This window comes from Streptopelia decaocto (genome assembly GCF_964273445.1).
Source record: "Streptopelia decaocto genome assembly, chromosome: Z".
In the NCBI taxonomy this organism is placed as follows: domain Eukaryota; kingdom Metazoa; phylum Chordata; class Aves; order Columbiformes; family Columbidae; genus Streptopelia; species Streptopelia decaocto.
Genome location: NC_138657.1, coordinates 1,850,299 through 1,870,355, shown reverse-complemented (window position 1 = coordinate 1,870,355; position 20,057 = coordinate 1,850,299). Strand labels below are relative to the sequence as shown.

The 20,057-nt window shown below is 39.5% G+C and overlaps 1 protein-coding gene across 3 annotated transcripts in view; it reads right to left on the bottom strand.

Moving 5' to 3' along the window:
- Nucleotides 1-20,057, bottom strand: part of ARB2A (ARB2 cotranscriptional regulator A) — a 258,858-nt gene that overhangs the window by 190,420 nt on the left and 48,381 nt on the right. For all 3 annotated transcript variants that reach the window (XM_082075416.1, XM_082075417.1, XM_082075418.1), the window contains exons 5-6: nt 13,307-13,372; nt 5,695-5,886 (exon numbers count right to left, since the gene is read on the bottom strand). In XM_082075416.1, the coding sequence (XP_081931542.1) occupies nt 5,695-5,886; nt 13,307-13,372 (258 nt within the window). The remainder of the gene's footprint in view (nt 1-5,694; nt 5,887-13,306; nt 13,373-20,057) is intronic.

The following is a 20,057-nucleotide window of genomic DNA, read 5'->3' as shown; positions in this document are numbered from 1 at the left end:
CTTTCTTTTTCCAGTTCAGTCATGACAGGGCCAGAAGGTGATGATACATCTGCCATGATGCAGCAAGCGGACCTGTCTTGTGTCAAGAGCTGAAATCATGAAGGAATAAGCTGTCGTTAGCAGCCCCTCTGCACGCCGGAGCTGTCATCTTGTTTTCCTCGGCTGGCGTGGGGCTGTGTGGGCTCCCAGACCCTGTCACTTCAACATTACCCTCAGCTTTAAACCGCTTATTGAATGCCTGACTCCATAATTTTTAACTCCTATACAGCGTTTTACCTATTATTGTGTATTTTGTGGCTGACGCTATTGCTTCCAACTAAATACGCAACTTTTCCTTCTACCTACTTGGTGATCAGTCTTTGAAACCAGTACTTTTATCAATTCCTCACAGAATTTTTCAGAAGGAATTAAATATATTGCTTTGTAAGTTTTCTTTCGAAAGTATACTGTATTTTACGTCAAATACACATGACAAATTATTTAGTAAAACATTCTGGTCTGTGTTTATGCTTTTAGAAAGATGTCCAAAAGATCATCCAACCAGCTATGTACCTTTCTTAGCGTTATCCCCACTAAAGTAGGAGTTGTAAATACAAGTTTTCCCTACTAAATAGTACTTTACAGGCAATGCTATTTCTGTGGTCTAACAGGAAGAATAAAAGCATATACATACACCTGAATCAGAAAATTAATATTTGAAAGAAAACAATATAGCACATCATTGTCAATTTTAGTGACATTTTACTTCCAGTGAAATATTAGTGTCCAAATGTGATTACTCTGGCACTGTAACTGACAATTAATAAACAGATGAAGTATTTAAACTTCTTTCTGCAATGGTATGCTTAGGAGACATAAAAAGTACACAAATATTAGTATTCTGCAGAAGAACTGTAACTGCAGTGAAATGTCAGCTCTGCTTCTTTTCCAGAAAGTGTCACTTCCCCATCCTATTGAAATTATGCTAAGCATATATAAACTATAAGACACAATTTTAAATCTTAGGTTCCTAAAATGTGACCAGCAGAACTAAGAGGATGCCGTCTAACAAGATATTCTATGATTAAAAGCAAGACTTAAAAGTGTAATTTCTTGACAACAATGTGTAAGTATCCACTTTTGAAACGGGATGATTTTTACAAAATGGAAAGAACGAAATGTGTTATAATACCAGTTACTAACTAACAAGGTTACTAAATCACATAAAAATTATGGTGGGTAAATTTACTACTGTTACACTGGGTGATTTTTTTGTTCCGTTCAACCGAGTTACAAAACTAATGACATCTTATTGCAACATGAAGAAAGAAACCACCCTCAGCAATTCTCAGTAAATATCACCAGCCTGATAGTTTTAAACAAATGAATGACATTAATATGAGTGAATAAATCTAACATTCACATCAAAAATTTTCTTAGGAGCAAAAACTGTTAAGAAAGTGCAGTAGGATAAACTCAAGAGAAAAACAAAGCTGAAAGTCATGTTTTAGCAGCCTTTAAAGAAATATTTCCACAGTTGAAACTAGGAATGTAAATCTTTAATTCTTGACACCCCAAGTAAACGCCGTCACAAATCAATTAAAGCATTTACCTCTGCCTCTCACTATCTCCTCCTGGCGCTGCTTTGGTCATTGTTCATCTGACTAAATACCAATTGATCTCGGTCATCGGGGTTTGGACCTGGTGACCTCTGAAGGTCCCACCCAAACTATTCTATGATTCTATATGAGCCACCATCCCTGGAGGGGTTTAAACGATGCGTATTTGAGGTTCTCAGGGACGTGGGTTAGAGGTGGACTTGGCAGAGCTGGGTTAACGGTTGGACTCGATGGTCTTAATGGTCTTTTCCAATCTACACGATCCTACGGTTCTGCGATTCCATGCATGACTCAATAACAACTGATCTGAGAAGGGCCTGACTCTACGGCCAGTGAACGGGACACCTGTGCGAAATGCAGAAGAGATAGATTACAACCCATTTTCTAATGTAATTTACTTATTTATATGATTTATATTTATTTGTACAAAGCTGAATAGCTCCAGTGTGGTATTATCATCGTAAGCACAACAGCCTCTCGCTCCCAGAGAAGGGACGTGAACTCCAGTCTCTCACACCTCAGATGATTGCTTCTCTCAAAAATCAGTATTTCCCACCGCAGAAAGTTTCACCAGAAAAGCTCTATTTTAACAAAACAACAAACCTATGCAGTATTTATTTTGTACCATATTTATATGAAATTGATGTATTTTTTTGTTTTAAATATCTTTATACTGTGTATTTGTTTTATTTCAATTAAGCTTTTGTTACAGTCTAACTGCTTTATATTATCACTTTTGCTTTTTTTATATGTTTTTCTAAAGTACTTCTTCTACCGTATTTACACATATCTGTCTCTCACATTGTACACACTTTCCTGCTTCCTTTCTCCTACAATCTGTTCTCTATCTAGTTGCTTGTTAGTTCTCTTCTTCTTTCATATTTCAAAATCTCTTTTACACTATTGAGTTTAAATTTCTGAACTATCACACTAATCTTACCTCTTCATATATGTCCTGGTTTTGTCAAAAAACAAGTTTCTCTTTTAGTGAATTTGCCTGTCAGCTAAAGCTTCATATGAGTTGCAATTTCCTGGAGAACCAGATACATGTTTTGGCAAACAGAGCAATGGAATGCGAAGGTATTGATAAGGACAGATTCACACCTCACGAGAGGGGCGACGAGAAACAGGTGACTAAGAAACCGACCAACTGTGTATAACATCCCATTCACGTGAATACTTCATATAAAAGTGGGAGATCATGAGGATCTCGGACCTTTTCCCTATGGCCGACATTAGGAGTGGACCTTGCTAGTCGTCCCTGCGAACTGAGGCCTAGTGACAGACTGAATCCAGCTCCGGTTGGCTGCAGAGTCCAGTCCAGGACTTCGGGTGCCGGCTCTGCAGTTGCTGGGACTTTCAAGATTGGTTTTGTATATTTTGTATTATTTTCTCTATTTTATCAATTAGTAAAACATTTTTAACTTTTCCAACTCTCTTCTCTCTGTCCTTCTTTCCCTCCCGATCGCCTGTCCTGAGTGGGAAGTGGGGAGACGGGGTTATCAATACATCTGCCAGGGTTTTATTGTCACCCCGCAATCAAAACCCTCGACAATATAAAACCTTCTAAACTGCTCCCATACACCTATTACAAAAAAGACGGACTCTACACAACAGATTTTGATGTAAAAGGTGGAAGGAGAAGCATTACGTGCAGGAACCGCCCAGATGATATACGAAATACATTTATAGCTACTCAAATTCCCACCAGGATGTTTCTCCTTGGCTCTTTTCTTTCCGATGTGTCAGCTCCAAGCCACCACGATCTGTTCTAAGCCTTTACATCGCTCCCTCATCCCATACAGTCTTTCAAATCCTAGATACCATCATCCACTTCAAATTCGCACATTTATTGGAAAAAAAAAAAAAAACATAAAAAATGCGTGTTCTCCTGTAATCAGCACTGTAACCTTGTGCTTTGATAGGCCTCATTCATATGTTTCATTCAAGGATGAGTCCTCTTCTAGGAAGAAACACTGAAGATCAAGGGAAATAATCCCTTACTTCAAACTGGCAGCGCTGGATGAGGAGTTATCACAATTTTCATTCAGGTCATTTATCACCTAGACCAGTTACTTTCATTTCATAAGGGACAGAAGTGCCTAAATCAGTTAGAGGACTGAACGCCAGAAAACCTAGAGAAAAGGATGCAATTTTTATTATTATAACTAAAATTGGAGTTCTTACACTCACTCTACCATAATTTTCTGCACTTGGAAGAGTAATTTATATGATCTGTACATGAAGTAGACGTGATACCAGCACGTAACTCTGGGCATTCTCTTTTCAGTTGTACCATAATGATTCCAAATACCTTCAGTGGGGTTCCACTTCCATAAAATATTGCCTTATCTGAGCAGATACACATCCAATTCCCACTACGGTGATTACAGGATACAAAAAAATGGAATGTAGTAAATTGAATATGATCTCATCTTCATTTGGCATGAAAAAAAACACTGCAAATAATACGTGTTCTAAACATGTAGTTCATTTATCAGCATTTTGAAGTGCACAAAAAGGGAGAGGGGGTTTTGCAGCAGCTGGAATTACCCAACTAAATAGTGCTATAACCACTTTAAGACAGAAGTAAGTCAAAAGACAGAGTCCGACGCCCCAATACCATCAAATTATCACATATTTTAAAGACATTTTCTCAAACTCTTCGGCTTTTTTCCTGCGTTCCTTTAAAGAAGCATCCAAAAACCAGGAACATATAATGGGTTTTTAAGGATAATAACCATTTGAGGGAACGGAGGACTCATCTCTGTCACACTGGCACCGTCATTGTGTAAAATAAATAACAAACCAGCAAAAAAACCCAAATGGTAACTCTCTTCTACTATAAATATTTTCTTAAGGATTATATGTTGATTTAGGGACAGCTTCCCAATTTTAACTGCTCAGCCTCTCACGTTATCAAAAGGAGCAGAATTTCTAGGAAATAATGAAAATTCAGGCATGTAAGCACTAGAAATGTAGAAATTAACATCCTACACTGGACGTACCATACGCCTGTTTTACACTCAATAATCATACAGCATTTTCTGTTCTGCCTGTGATTTTGACTTAGAATGAATAAAAACTTTATGTTAAGAGGCAACAAGCGTCGCTTTCCCAAGACTAAGTTTATTTTTCACAAGAAGTGAAGTCTGGTGCTTTGTTAGTGGATTATACAAATAAAAAATGACTTAGTAGCCTAATGTTTCAATGAGTTTTCTTTCTTTGCTTCATTAAAACAACACAAAACACGTTCGAGGAGAATAATTTTCTATACGGAATACTTTTAAAGTCAACTGGAAAACATTCAACTTCATCTAGCAAAATGTGTTACAAATCACAGTGACAACACTGATATTTAGAGTAGAACATCAGCTTAACTTGGTAAAATAATAGAAATAGTGAGTCTTAAACAGGCTTTTCTAATGTTTACTTAAGGAAGTTTCATTTAGGTAGCAGGATGCAAGAGGTTAAATACACCTGCAAAGTTCCAGTGTTAAAAACATTACACAAATTGTAAATTGTCTCTCACATGGACGTAAATGTAACAAAATTGTGTCCATAAAATGTAAATGTTTTTTACTGTCAAATATTGATAGGTGAATCAGAATGAATCAGTATTCAGTGCAAAACTGAAAAAGACTGTGCCTCTAATAAATTCAGTACAAGCCTAGCAATAAAGCCTGCTGTTATCATGAAAGCTCGTGTTATCATGAGATTACAACAGACGTTGAGTGAGAATACGTACAAATTTAATGAAATGTAAAAGAAAACACTTCAAATCATAACAAATTTTTGTAGTGCCTTTTATTGCATCTCATCGCCTGCTAAGGGCTCTTGTCATGTTAGCTGCCATATTAAGCTACATGGCAGTGCTGCCACAATGTGAAATAAAATATATATTATTTTTTTACTGTAAGAAACTTGATTTTAGTAGAAAAAAGTTATAAAAAAACAATCCAAACCAAGCAAGTATTCCCATAAAAAATAAAATTATCATTTAGGGAATTATTGAAGACTGTTTAACACGTTAAAACTCTTCGTACACCGGTACACACATACACACACAACCGTACATACGTGCACTTTCACTTACCTCAATAGCTCTCTTTATATACGGTATCTGCGTGCCACTGTCCAGATCCTCGTTAATTATCAGTCTCCTGGCCCACTGACCTGCTCTTACAACTCCATTACCATGAATTAGCACCAACAGCTTGTCAGGGTTCGTTAGCGCGTCTTCACTCATAAAGATAAAGCTCTTTGGTTCACTCTCAGTCGCGTCAACCTGCAATTACAGACACAGACTTGGATGCATCAATAACACGTTTAAAAGAACATCTGTAGTTTACGACTACATGTATGTATGTTATAAGGACTGAAGTGTGCCCAGTACAAAATAAAGCACAAAACCTAATAACTACGCAATGTAGCTTCACAACATTAAAATGTAACACAGTTTAGAACAGTAATCCAACGGAGATTTACATCAAAAAGAAGAGGTAAAAGGAAGCTGAAGCTCTGAAAATTCAGTTTACAGAAATTTACTGGCAAAAAAAAAGAAACTCCATAAATTACAAAAAAAAAAATAATTATAAATCAAATAATATGCCTGAAGCCTTATGTAATATAAAACAAATCCTGGAGGGTTCCATCTCAGCCACCGCAACACAAACACCCAATGAACCATGTAGGAACCAGTATTCTAATTTAGTGAATTATAAATGTAATAGGATAAACCTAATAAGATGTAGAAATCCAGTTTGGGTGTAAATAATGGCTTCATTAAGAGTCCTGCATCTGGGTCGATGCTTTGCTGTAGGTACAAACCAACAACCAGCTTTAATATTCAGTAAAACATAATATAATGCCAAGTTTTGTTCTTACTCTGTAAAGGAGCACTCTTGGTTCAACAAAAATTAAGTTCTATAAAACAGGCCTAGGCTTGGCTTAGCAAGCCCAGCTCAAGGTGGAAGACTACACTGGTGTAAACACCATCCTGACTACACATTCTTCCCTTTGTACCATGAGAATACACAGAAAAGGATCAACAGGACAGGCAAAAATAGAAAATATGATTAAAAAACCAATATATTTATAAGAGTTTAGAATATTTACGTACTGGCACTACAGTCAAATCACATTGATGTTTCTGAAGTAGTAGATACCTTAAAATTACGATACCTTAAAATTACGATACCTTAAAGTTTTGAGACCTTAAAATTTAACATGTCTTAGGTAAAAGGTTAGAAACACTAAATCTCAGTATTTGGCAAGATGTAATTGGCTTTTGCACATAAACATTACAACACTGCAACTTAAAAAAAATTGTAAATTCATATTTCAGACAAAGTTACAACTTAGTATGTATGTTTCAGTATTCATAAACTAAATTTTTGTTTAGCATTTTGGAAATACTAGCGCTTAGTAAGCATAGGTACTAGAGGATATAACTATTTCACACTTCTGCAAATACTTTAACTTAAAAAAGTTAAAAATATCCACCAAGATCATAAAAAATAATGCTCTATTCTCTTCCTCCTATCAATCACATTTGGAAACTTTTCTTCATGCTAATTTATCCTCAAACAGTAGTAATTCATTAGATCAAGCTTCCACTGAAGAATGCACATAAAGGCCAGTCTGTGCACAACCTTGTATTATCGACAAATCAACGCAGAATATTATTTAGTGCCAGACACACTGAGTCCACATAAAATAATTGATAATTATTAGGCACCTTCTCTTCTGGACCTACTCATGAACACTTACTTCTGATCCTTTATTTAAACATGAACAAAATAAATCCGGTAAAATGCCGAACTTAGTTTCATCTAACAACTCCATTCAACACCGTTACTCACATGCAGTAACAACCTTCAGATAATCTGTACTTAGGAGTGTCAAACCGCTCTAAATTCCACTGATAATTTGTTTAAAAGTACTGTTTAATTTTCCTTTTCTCGGATTTATTTTTTCCAAGCACAACTATACCTTAATGTTTATGAATGCTTGCAGTTGTGGTGAATTTTCTGAGTTATACAAATATTACGATGTTCTAACAGTGAATAGCTTTTCCATACGCGTTCTGTCTCACATGATCCATCACCTAATGCAGTAGTACCAGTAGACAGATTAATTAAGAAGCATTCTCATTAGTATTTTGCACAGCTGATGTCAGTATATAGGACAAGATCATATTATACTTCACAACTCATCTAAATTCAGGCTACCACATCGAAATCGACTCAGTTTTCAGTTTTTAGCCGCTACCAGCCCAATATGCACACAACACGAATAGGCTCCAAGGGTCTTTTATTTTGTGCGTTGGAAGTTCTTAAGACTGAATATTAAATTTTTAAAAGGAAAAACAACCCATGAATATGTTTCTTATTCCCGTTAAAATAAAAATTATGAGCCTAGAACGTACACAAAAGTGAAACAGGTTTCTCAAACTGAAATAGTTCTTGGCTGTCTAGTAGATCCAGACAAATACTGAATGAAGTTTTGCCTACTGAAGTGAAAGAGCAAAGCATTGATAAGTTAGAAGATTCTGCAAAGTAAGACTGTTCAGTGCCACTGTCAATAAAACACACAGGGAATTATTTAAACTTCCATCTCAAGTCTTCCCAGAAGCTTAAAGATGCATTTAATTCTGAAGAACCCTCCATTTGTCGTCAACAGCTAAAGAACTGCAAATATCAATCCTGATCGTGCTATTAAAAATAGAGAAATACAAGGAATCATCTGGATTAAAAAAGCTGCAGTCTTCTTTATATTCATAATATAACCTTCAATGGAGCAAAAATGAGAAGTTAAAAAGAGATAATTGAATGGCTTCTCTCTGAATACGGGTGTCTTCATTTATATTTTCAAGTCCAATAGTATATGTAGAGCACTAACTAAAGAACTACAGTACTTTACAGTAACAATAAGTCTCAGCCTCACTGTGTAGGAAGAAATGTTCAGATTTCTGTTTTGTCAGAGATGCTGACATAATAAAATAATTGGTGAGCTCTCCTGATTTCAAAACTGATCTTATTTTCGTATCTGAAAACAAACTTAGAAACAATTGTGTCCAAAAGTGAAACTGCCACCTGAGAAAGCAAAATGAAGACAGCAAGTTGGACTTTGCACTAGGCTGAAATTTAAAAGATGAGAGAATGTGGGACGTTGTCGTCCTAAATCTTTGAAGCATAGCATTCCCATACACGACTAAAATCACGCTGAAAAATAAAAAGTTCTCCATCTAACACAGTCCTGAAACTCGCTTCCTATATTCAAACATCATTACGCTGTCTGTTTCATTATCAGCTGTCAGGAAAAGGTAATAGACCAACTTTCTGATGACCTGCGAGGAAGTCCAGAAAAACCAGGTTCTCGTATTCATGGAGCAATTATTCCCTGAGTCTGGAAACCAGTAACTCCAGAGCCTCCCAAGCCAAAGTTCATAACTGGAGAACCATGTACAACAGTTCAATGTGCCTACTGCACCTTAGTATTGTCAAAATGTGTTTTTTGGAACACATTTATACCTTTCCCCTTGATAGTATTCTCTGGCAATGAGCTCCACAGTATAATTGGGATGTATATGAAATGGTACCGCTGCTCTTTCAGCAGAGATCTCCTGCCTGATAATTTAAACTCGATGCCCCTTATCTTCTCTATTATGAGAAAAAGCAAAGAAACGTTCCCTATTCATCTTCTCTACATCCTTCACGATTTTATAGATTTGTAATATTCCTTCCTCAGTCATCTGTTTTCCAAGCTGAGGAATCTTTGTCTAATCTTTCTCTGTCTGAAAAGCATCTCATGCCTGTGATCACCCTTGTAACCCTCCTCTGTGTTTGTTTTTTGATATGGGGTCCAGACTCCACGCAGTGTTTGAGATGGGGGGCACGTAATGAGTGGAATGACCATGTTTCTCTGTTTTGTTCTCAACACCTTGTAATTCCCAACACCCTATTTGCTTAGAGGGTTTGTCACTGCCATTGAGCACTAACTGATGTTCTCAGAAACTATCCTCAATCACTCCAAGCTCTTTCTTAGAGTTGTAATAGCTCATTTAGAGGCCACCATTGTGTTTACAGAGCGAGTTATTTTCCCCATAATTTCACATTTACCAGAACTGAACCTCACGTTGTTCACACAAGCCCTATGGGGAGAGGCTGAGGGAGCTGGGCTTGTTTAGTCTGGAGAAGAGGAGGCTTAGAGCTGAGCTCAGCACTCTCTAGAACTACCTGAAGGGCAGTTCTAGCCAGGTGGGGATTGGTCTCTTCTCCCAGGCACCAGCAATAGGACAAGGGGCCATGGGCTTCAACTCTGCCAGGGGAAATTGAGGCTGGAGATTAGAAAGCAATTCTGTGCAGAGAGAGTGGTCAGGCATTGGAATGGCTGCCCAGGGAGGTGCTGGACTCACCGGCCCTGGAGGGTTTTAAACTGAGATTGGCCATGGCACTTAGTGCCATGATCTGGTCAATGGGCTGGAGTTGGACCAAGGGTTGGACTGGATGATCTCTGAGGGCTTTTCCAACCCAGTCATTCTGTGATTCTGTGATCATCCAATCATTCAGCATCATGGGATAATTCCCCAACTCAACACAATCACCTTCAGATTTAAGCACTCTAAATATTTTTTTTAAAAAACAGCGAGATTTGTTAGCTTCTATTAATTCCCTTTTTTCTTTTATTTACGACTATGTCTGTGCAGGCCTTAATAACACTGCACTGGCAACAAATTATTTCATCTGCAAAATATGAACACGTTTTTTCGTCTTTTAAACAATTATTAACTCATAAGGGGACTCCTCCGGTGCTTTTTAAAAGCACCTGGTAAGCTTGGTGACAACTTGTTGGAAATCACAGTCTTTTACTGACAAGATCTTTCTTTTTCAGGTAATCTCTTACTCCTTCAATGAATTCTAGGATGTTTTTTTCAAGTGAAACCTCTACCGACTTTCACCCCAGCATACTATATAAATATATATTCTTGATAAACAGGAATCACTATGAATCACTTCTGGAGGCCTTTGAAAGACTATCATATTTAATCTTTTTCCATTTCTCTGATGAAAATAGCTGATTTTAGCAGTGAGTTACATACTAGCTGGTTGTTCTGCAGCATCATCTTTGACTTGTTACTGAACCCCGGGCTTAAAAAACATTTCGTCCTGGATATTGATTATTGTATGATATACCAACTTGTCCTCAGATCTTATGTACTGATATGCCCAATTTCAGACAGTTCCTCAGAATTATATCCCGTGTAAAAGAAATTAATAATGAACAAGTGTGGAAACTGGACAAATAATATGGGAAATAATCACATTAGTTGTTCTTATTTGAGCTGAGCCTTCCCTTCGCGTAGAGCTCATCTACCAGCATTATCAGCTTTATTTCATTATTGGCCTTTACAACTGCAACAAGGTGCTCAAATGCAGTCTTACAGTATCACAGTATCACAGTATGTTTGGGATTGGAAGGGACCTCAGAAGATCATGCAGTGCAATCCCCCCATGGAGCAGGAACACCCAGATGAGGTTACACAGGAAGGTGTCCAGGCGGGTTGGAATGTCTGCAGAGAAGGAGACTCCACAACCCCCCTGGGCAGCCTGGGCCAGGCTCTGACACCCTCACTGAGAAGTTTCTTCTCAAATTTAAGTGGAACCTCTTGTGTTCCAGCTTGATCCCATTACCCCTTGTCCTATCATTGTTTGCCACCGAGAAGAGCCTGGCTCCATCCTCATGGCACTCACCCTTTAGATATTTATAAACATTAATAAGGTCACCCCTCAGTCTCCTCTTCTCCAAACTAAAGAGCCCCAGCTCCCTCAGCCTTTCCTCCCACGGGAGATGCTCCACTCCCTTCAGCATCTTGGTGGCTGCGCTGGACTCTCTCCAGCAGTTCCCTGTCCTGCTGGAACTGAGGGGCCACAGCTGGACACAATATTCCAGGTGTGGTCTCCCCAGGGCAGAGCAGAGGGGCAGGAGAACCTCTCTGACCTACTGACCACCCCCTTCTAACCCACCCCAGGTCCCATTGGCTTCCTGGCCACAAGGGCCCAGTGCTGGCTCATGGTCACCCTGCTGTCCCCAGGACCCCCAGGTCCCTTTCCCCTACACTGCTCTCTAATATGTAATCTCCCAACCTATACTGGAACCTGGGGTTGCTCCTGCCCAGATGCAGGACTCTACACTTTCCCATGTTTTGGGTGATCTTATCGTGATTTTATACGTAATTTGCCAGCATTTATACTCTTTTCTATTTCCCTCACTTGCACAGGACTCACTCTTTCTACAAGCTGTCTTATTGCTTCTATTAGTCTCCTTCACCATTTTAAACTATTTTGGCTTGTTACTTGGAAGTCTGTCAGTGGTGATTTAAACATACCCTGTAAACAGCTTCAATTTTTCAGCTTCTAAACACAGCGTTTCATTTTTCTCATTTTTGTAGGCCTCTTCACAACCTATTTTTGACAGTGGTGAGGGCACCCTATGTGTAATAGTCAAATACTAAATAACAGTGCTCATACCTCGTGCCAAATCTTCCACGCCGCTCACAACTAAATGGTGTATTTTGTGTATTTTGTGAGTTTTTTGGTGTGTTTTTTGCGTGTGTTTTGTGAGATTTTTCTTCGCTTCGAAATGCAATTAAATTATGACACTTTGCAGAAGCTGGAAGCAACACATTTGAGAATAGCTTACAAGTACTATGGACAAACTACGTCAGTACCTGGTATATCATTTATAAATAAGAGTCAACACAGATTAATTCAACAGTGGGGACAAGACAGGGCCCTTCTTCCCCTAAGCCAGACATCTACATCTCAGATCTAAATCTCCCCACGTGTGTGGCAGAGGTGATGGAATAATTACTCCAAGTTCGTTTTGAGGGAAACCTTGAGTATTTTGGACAGGTTATCAAAACATTTCCTAAACAACACTTAAATGGGAACTGTGAAGTGTTACAGAACTGCTAAAGCAAAGGTCCTTTTCCTTCCTCAACCCAAATGGGTTTTCCTTGACTGAATATGAAGGGTTGGCTGAGAACAAAAGTGACACAGAAGCTTCTCAAAGGCCATGGGAATCCTTTATGATTTTTTTATCCTTTTATCCTTTATGACAAGGTATGGAAAACATACACTCTGATGTCACACTAGTCTGCCCAACACTGTAGAACTTAAAAATACCTGAACACCATAATGTTATCCCATGTATTTACAAACACTCCCACACATGTTCTTTGGGGAACGCTTCATCACTTCTAAGGGCTGATGAAATAATTCCACTGAACAGCAGTACCTTATATTACACACACGTTGCAAGTTACTGAAAAAGTGTGTTTTAAAAAAAGACGTTGAGTAGTTTATTGAAACTGAACTGGAGTTTATTCCTCTGCCTGTAAACAGGCACGTTTGCTCTCTACATCCAGCCATAGAGGTCTCAAACCGCTCACAGATACGTCTCAAGAAGCTGGTGGCTCCTCTTTGAAAGCCAACAGGTTTTGAGGATTCTGGTGATGTGGTAAAGCAAGGAAGGCTTGGATGGAGAAATCGAACACTCGAGACGCAGGGTGGAACCACGTCTTGCATGCAAAGGTGTCCTGAGACTGCGCCACGCACACCTTTATCCCAATGATGGATTGCAGGTGACGCTTTTTACACATCCAAACAAACAACGTCTTTGGAGAAAAAAGACATTATACTTACCGGGAGAGTCACCTTCTTCAAGTGGCATTCCTTTTGGAGCAGCTCATAAACATACTTCGTAATGATCTGGAATGAAAGAAGACAGAAAGGAATGCAAAGAGGTGCTAAACCACTTATAGAAATGACATACGCAGGCAAAGAACTGACAGGCTGGTTGGTTAAACTTCTAAGCACTTGTATACGTTTTGCCACTTATCTGAATTCTCTACTATACAACTAATTATAGAACTTGGAGCTTTACACAAAATGGTCCCCACTGTCCCTCAGAAAAGGCTTTTTTTGCCAGTACAAAGACATTTTAACCGTACCTGCGAATCCATCGTGTGCTGCTGTGTGAATAATTACGTGCCCCAAAACTAAGGATTATAACCAATTAATATATACTCGTGGGTACAAGAAAGGCTCTGTTTCGCAAAGAAGCACTTTAAAAGCATTTTATTTCCAGAAGCAGGACTCCTGAAGCCCTGTCCCCCGCAGGTTCGCTTCATGAGCTACGTGGAGATATTTTACTCACCCTCAGCATAACTTGCTTTGCCATTTCTATTCACCGAACAGGGAAGGGATGGGTCAAGGGTTTCTAAACAGAAGGAAAACCCTGCCTGGTTCCCCACTATGGGGGAGTTTAAGTCTCTTGTCTTCATGTAGAAGTAAAATTGAAATTTTAGGCCTGAAACAAAAGGAATTATTTCAAAGAGCAACCGAATAAAAAGAATAAAATACCAACCTGGTCGCAAGGAAAGACTTTCCGTCTCAAACGTGACAAAGTTGTTCACACTTCAATGGTTTGTCTAATATCTAGGGACATTTTTTTTTACCCCCTTCTATATTATAAGAAAAACGGAGATGCAGATGTAAGAATTCTCTCACTATTATTAATTTGGGAATTAAGCCGAGGAACAAACGAAAGCGCTTTGTTCATATGGGGCTGTAAAAGTGTTTTGGAAGAGGCTGCCTGTATTTCACTGGCTACGGGAGTTAGGAGAAAAACATAAAGAAAAAGGCAAATTAAAGAGGGGAAAATAGTGCTCATTAAGAGCCTCAAATGGTGCTCACCTTCCCTTTAAAGTTTAAGGAACTATGTTTAAAATCCAGGCAGGACAAGATCTAAGTCCCGAAATATTAATCCGAGTATACCCGGGTACAAACCCAGCTGGTGTTCCTTGGTGCGGCCACCTGAACACACAACAGGAACGTTGCTGTGACCAAGTGGTGACATCTTAACAACGCGCCGAGAACCCGAAAATAGGAGCCGGGGCAACATAAACTTCAGTTCTAATCTTCCGAATGTGCAATTACCAAATAAATTTCCAACAAAGCCCGAAATTTACACGTGAGCAAAGACAACATGCAAACGTTTGGAAGGCGTTTGAGCAGATCAGAGGTGATGAGGAAAGCCAATTAAAAATGTTGCTGCGTGCCCCTCCCTTCAACTAAAAACAAAAATCTGTATTAGGATTACGCGAATTCTTCGCCACCCTGCTTAAATATGTTTATTGATAGAATTACATTTAAAAACCTTTATGGTTTTAAAGAAAATCAGTCTTACTGAACGTTACTATCTACAAGGAAACTGCATTTAGAGGAGGAATTTAGCTGCGAGCGACGGGTTGATTTAAGACGTGTTTATCCCCACAGCAGTGTGTTAGGAACATGCATATAGTGTAATTTTACCTCCAGGGCCACACTTTTTATGGTTCGCCGAAATCAGCTCCAGTGTAATGCCAACAAGTACAGCAGTTAAGTTCCTGCGGTCTCAGATGATGATGTTGTACGGACATTAAAATGAACACGGTGATAACACGGCCTCAAACACAGCGATTTAGTTTTTCGCTCTAAATCAAGGCATCTACTAACCATCAAAATCACCAAAAGAACACTTGGAAGAGAAAAAATTGCCTCGAAGAAGAAATATTTGTGACACCACTCAGCCCTTTTTTTGCAGCTATGTGTTTGTAGCTATTTCTTCTATTCTCTCTCATCTATTTAGACTGTGATGTCCTCAGGCCAGAACTAAACCTTCGCTCATTTTTGCCACAGCCTGGCTCAGCGGGGCTCTGATCCTAACTGGCTCTTTACGCCCTGCTCTAATTTAATAAACAGCGATAACAGCCCTAGAAACGGGACTGTTAAACCAGTAGAGCAACCTGCCATAGCAAAGACTCGCACTAATGAATGCTTTTAATAAGAATGAACATGAGGAATGATACAGTAGGTTGGAGGATCAGATGCAGAGTATGAGATTATGGTCCCTGGGCAGTTCAACACGTGGACGGTCCTCACAGCCCCAACAAACTTGACGAAAAACTGCTGTAAATTGCCCCAGGAGAGATATATGTGTAAATATATCTATCTATATATATATATGGTTTAGGCAGCAGAAGATTGACAAGTTCATATACCCTACCAATGCCTGGCATGCTGTTAGCTTTACAGGATGTAAAGTACTACACAAAATTACTTGAAGTAGCATCAATGTCCAAAACGTCCCAGGTTTGAACACACCATCCTAAGGGTCAGTTTTGCTGCACTTAGCATGGACTGGCCTGGAAAACCCAGCAAAATCCTGTCCTACCTGGGAGATGTGGCTGCGAGTACTGAAAACGCTACAAATCCAACATTACTTTCTCAACCTTATGTTCTTAATTACTTCTGGTGATTTTATGGCCGATTTGGAATTTTGAAAAAATAACATTTTTCCTTTTTTTTTTTTTAGCTTTTTAGGATAATATAGATGCTACATTTAAAATTAAGGGGATTGCAGCTAATTAAGCACAGGTGCAATGGCACTTTCCTTCCCCGTTGACTTCCTGGTGTTTCCTAAGTCACATCATAAAAAGAGCTGGCACATTATTAAAGTCATTAGTAGTCATTATTCCTCTTCTAAGCTTATCAGTTAACCACATTTTAATCTCAGTTTAATCTCCTACAGAAACACATATTACAGAAAAAAAAAAAATGGGGAAAAAGTACAATAAATAATATTAGCAAAAAGACTTTGGAATTCCAAAGGATAATAATCCCAATCTGAATTTGGAGCTTATTTTCATTCATTTCTTGAAAAAAAAACCCAAACTTTGAAACAGTTGTCAGAGGAAAGTGTCATTATATACACGATCACATAGCTTTACAGGTATGGATTGCTTATAAAATTAAAATAACTGTAATAATAAAGACTGATTTGTGGAGATGCTACAGTAGCAGTTAATATTCCAGTGTTGAAGTTGGGCATCTGCTTTGAACTCTTGTCTCCCAAACCCTTTTTATTTCTACAGGCATTAAAAGACAACGGAACTGCTAAATTTTTCTATAGCACCAGCTGGACTCTTACAGATCTACACAGTTTAATTAGACACAACTTCTGTAAGTAGCACTGATAGCTTGCGTATCCTGGTATTTTATCGTATAGACCTCAAAACTCTCAAAGGGTGTTGAAAAGCATCTCGTGACTTCTTGCATGAGAAGGTGAGCACGGTTACACTCTGTGAACTCTCCTGGAATGACCATTGGCCATATGGTTGCTCATGACCACAGGTACTTGGTGAGAGAGGCTGTTCAATCCAGCCCAGTGTTAATAACTCATCCAGAACTATCAAGCAACAAATTGTCCGGCACAAGCAAACCGCAACACTTGCCAGAGAGCCCTGCTCATGGTATTCACACTAACCTGGGGTATTTGTGCGTTTTTTAAGGCTTTTGCAAACCATAAGTTGTGCCGAGACCACGAGCAGTGTAATCCAAGGTAATTAGGTTGCTGGTGAGGAGGCAGCAGCACCTCTGAGATAGGAAAGGAAAAAGAACCCACAGTAAGGCTTGCTCAAAGTGTGCGAAACGGATGAATGGAGGAAAAAACGGTAGTTTCGTTCTTCTTGTGTGAGACACTGCAAACTTCAGTCCCACTTTGCAGTATCTCTGCTATCCATTCAGTTTCATTTGCAGTCTATCAGGAAAACACATCCAAACAGGGCAAGTATCTGAACTAAGTGCTATCAAGGTGTTATTGCCTGCCCTGAGGACTGAGGAAAAAACCCAAACCTCCAAAAATTTCATGCTTCTCGTCACCTATTCTGACAGGAAGGGGGAAATCCTTTCCAACCACAAAAAGGCACTTAGCCTAGCACAGAAAGGTCGTATTCAAACTATGGGAGAGAAGAAACTTTCTTCCCAGCACAAACCAGTCCTCTTGGAAGGAAACTAAATGGTTTACACTTCAATTTGACCTCAGTGAGTTTAGGAGCCAGTGTCCCGCTTTCCATAAGCCCGAGGACCTTCTGCCCTAAATGACAGCACAGCTTCTCTTACTTTTGTTGGACTAGGAAAATGGCCAGAATGAGAGCAGGGACACGTCCTGAGCAGTAAAAGCAGTGGGTTATGCTCGGCCTATGCCGTGGTTTAACCCAGACTAGCAATAAAACCACAATAGCTCCTCGCTCGCACCCTACTCCCCAACCCCAAACAGGGGAGAGAACGGAAAGGGAATGAGAAACTTGCACTGAGATAAACACAGTTTAATAAAATAACAAAATACCAATACACTACTAGTAAATATATATATAAATATATATTTATATATATAAATATATATAAATATATATAAATATATATAAAATAAATAGAAATAGGATATAAAATACCTAAACTCTGCTACTGTTTCATAGCGTTTTCCTAGAGTTTTCCTTCTACTGCAGACAAGGTTGAGAGCAGTAATACATGTAGGAACCAACACATGTGGGTTCCTGTCCTATAGGACAGGAACCAAACCTCCGTGCTCACAACTGCCCTTCAGAGGAGCTTGAACAGTCAGTTTTCTGGACTAGGTTGGATATAACAAGGTGAATACCTCCAGAAGCACCTTTTCAAAGTGCTAGTGGCCTCAAATATGACATTTGCAAAGTTCAATAGTCTTATGGGTAACCGGGGGATAGACCTGTGTCATGAGCACTGATCCTTCGTAGGGATCCAGAAAATAACCTATATCTTGATTACGGAGAAATTAAACTGGATGACTTGGATGGACGGCAAAAAGGACAGAGACAGAGGAGGCCACGGAAAGAAAAGAGAAACACGTTATCTTATCACAGAGCTGAGATTTTAGCCTTGCATTGCTAAATATTCTGCACAACAGTGGCCAAGCCTGTAATTCTGAACACAGTCTACAGAGCAAAACTGAAACTCCAGGTGGAAACATATTAATGGTTCTGGTACACAAAGCTCTAGTACACATTCTATGGTCCTGGCTTCATATATGTGACTTGTGCTTTTTAAAGACCATATTGTTCACATACAGGGCTTTCTTCAGGACTGTTTTCAGTTACCAAAGAGCATTGAAATATTCTGTTAGCAGCACAGTTTGTAAAATCTTTGCAATATACCATCCTGAGTCCACGTGATCAAAAGATCAACACCTGCATACAACAGTGTGAGAAGGGAAATTAAAGACTAAGAGATAGCGAGACCAACATGTTTAAAGTTACTACGATCGTGAAGGTACAGAAGGCTGAACATATTTGTAAATTGAGGCAAAACCAAAGAGACTCTTCAAAGCACTACCAGAGGTCTTTATAAACAGTGATAGTCCAGAGAAGACGACAACCAAAAGCATGCCCACACAGCAAGAAGGCAACTCCAAAACAAATCAGTTTAACATAATGTTCCCCATTTCAAGTGGGTAAGAAACTCAAAGAAGCCTCATAACACATATCAAAACTTGGCGAAGATGAGGAAGAGCTGATCCTCCAGTGAACTTTCCATAGCAGAGACAACCAGGTACAGCAGATCACAACTTGGCAGCTTCTCTCCTAACACCTACATCCCAACCCAGAGGAGCTGCTTGCAAAATGTCTCCTCAAGGCTGGATTATATGCTAAAATCATATTAAAGAAATGGCGTAGGCCTGTGCGATTTGTGACCTTTCGCTTCTGAACGGGCACCTCTCTGTGGTCCTGGAAATCGTCACCGTGCTCAGGGGGTCCCAGCAGATGTGAGCAGCCCCTCGGCTGGGGTGAACCACAAAGTCTTCTGAAGAAAATCCAGTGCCACATGTCCCTCTCTTCTCCCACACGTGCATCACTCACGACCAAAACTCCAATAACCCCGTGAAATGTTTGGTGTGGTTAACACATGATGAAGAATAAAGCACGTGTGACATGACGAAGGATAAACTGCGTGCAAGTCATCGATGTTATAACCACTCGTATGACGGAGGACAGATTACAAGACCTCAGAAAACCTAAGCTGTCCACACCACTGCCTGCTCCTACAAAGCTCTAGCAGATTTCTGGGAACAAAAAAAATGAAACCGAGCAAATTACTGCTTAAATATATTATTCTGGGGTGGACCAGATCCAGCTGGATGGATCTGAGGTTTCCCACATCATGTTCCTCATTCACAGCTGTTCAAAACACAAACAGAACCCCACCACCACTGCTACTACTCATTACTGCCTTCCACTACTCCAGGGACTCAATGTGAATGAATCCCACAATGTCAGGGGTTGAAGGGCCCTGGAAAGCTCATCCAGTGCAATCCCCCCATGGAGCAGGAACACCCAGATGAGGTTACACAGGAAGGTGTCCAGGCGGGTTGGAATGTCTGCACAGAAGGAGACTCCACAACCCCCTGGGCAGCCTGGGCCAGGCTCTGACACCCTCACCCCCAACAAGTTTCTTCTCATCTTTCAGTGGAACCTCCTGTGTTCCAGTTTGTACCCATTGCCCCTTGTCCTGTCACTGGCTGTCACCCAGAAGAGCCTGG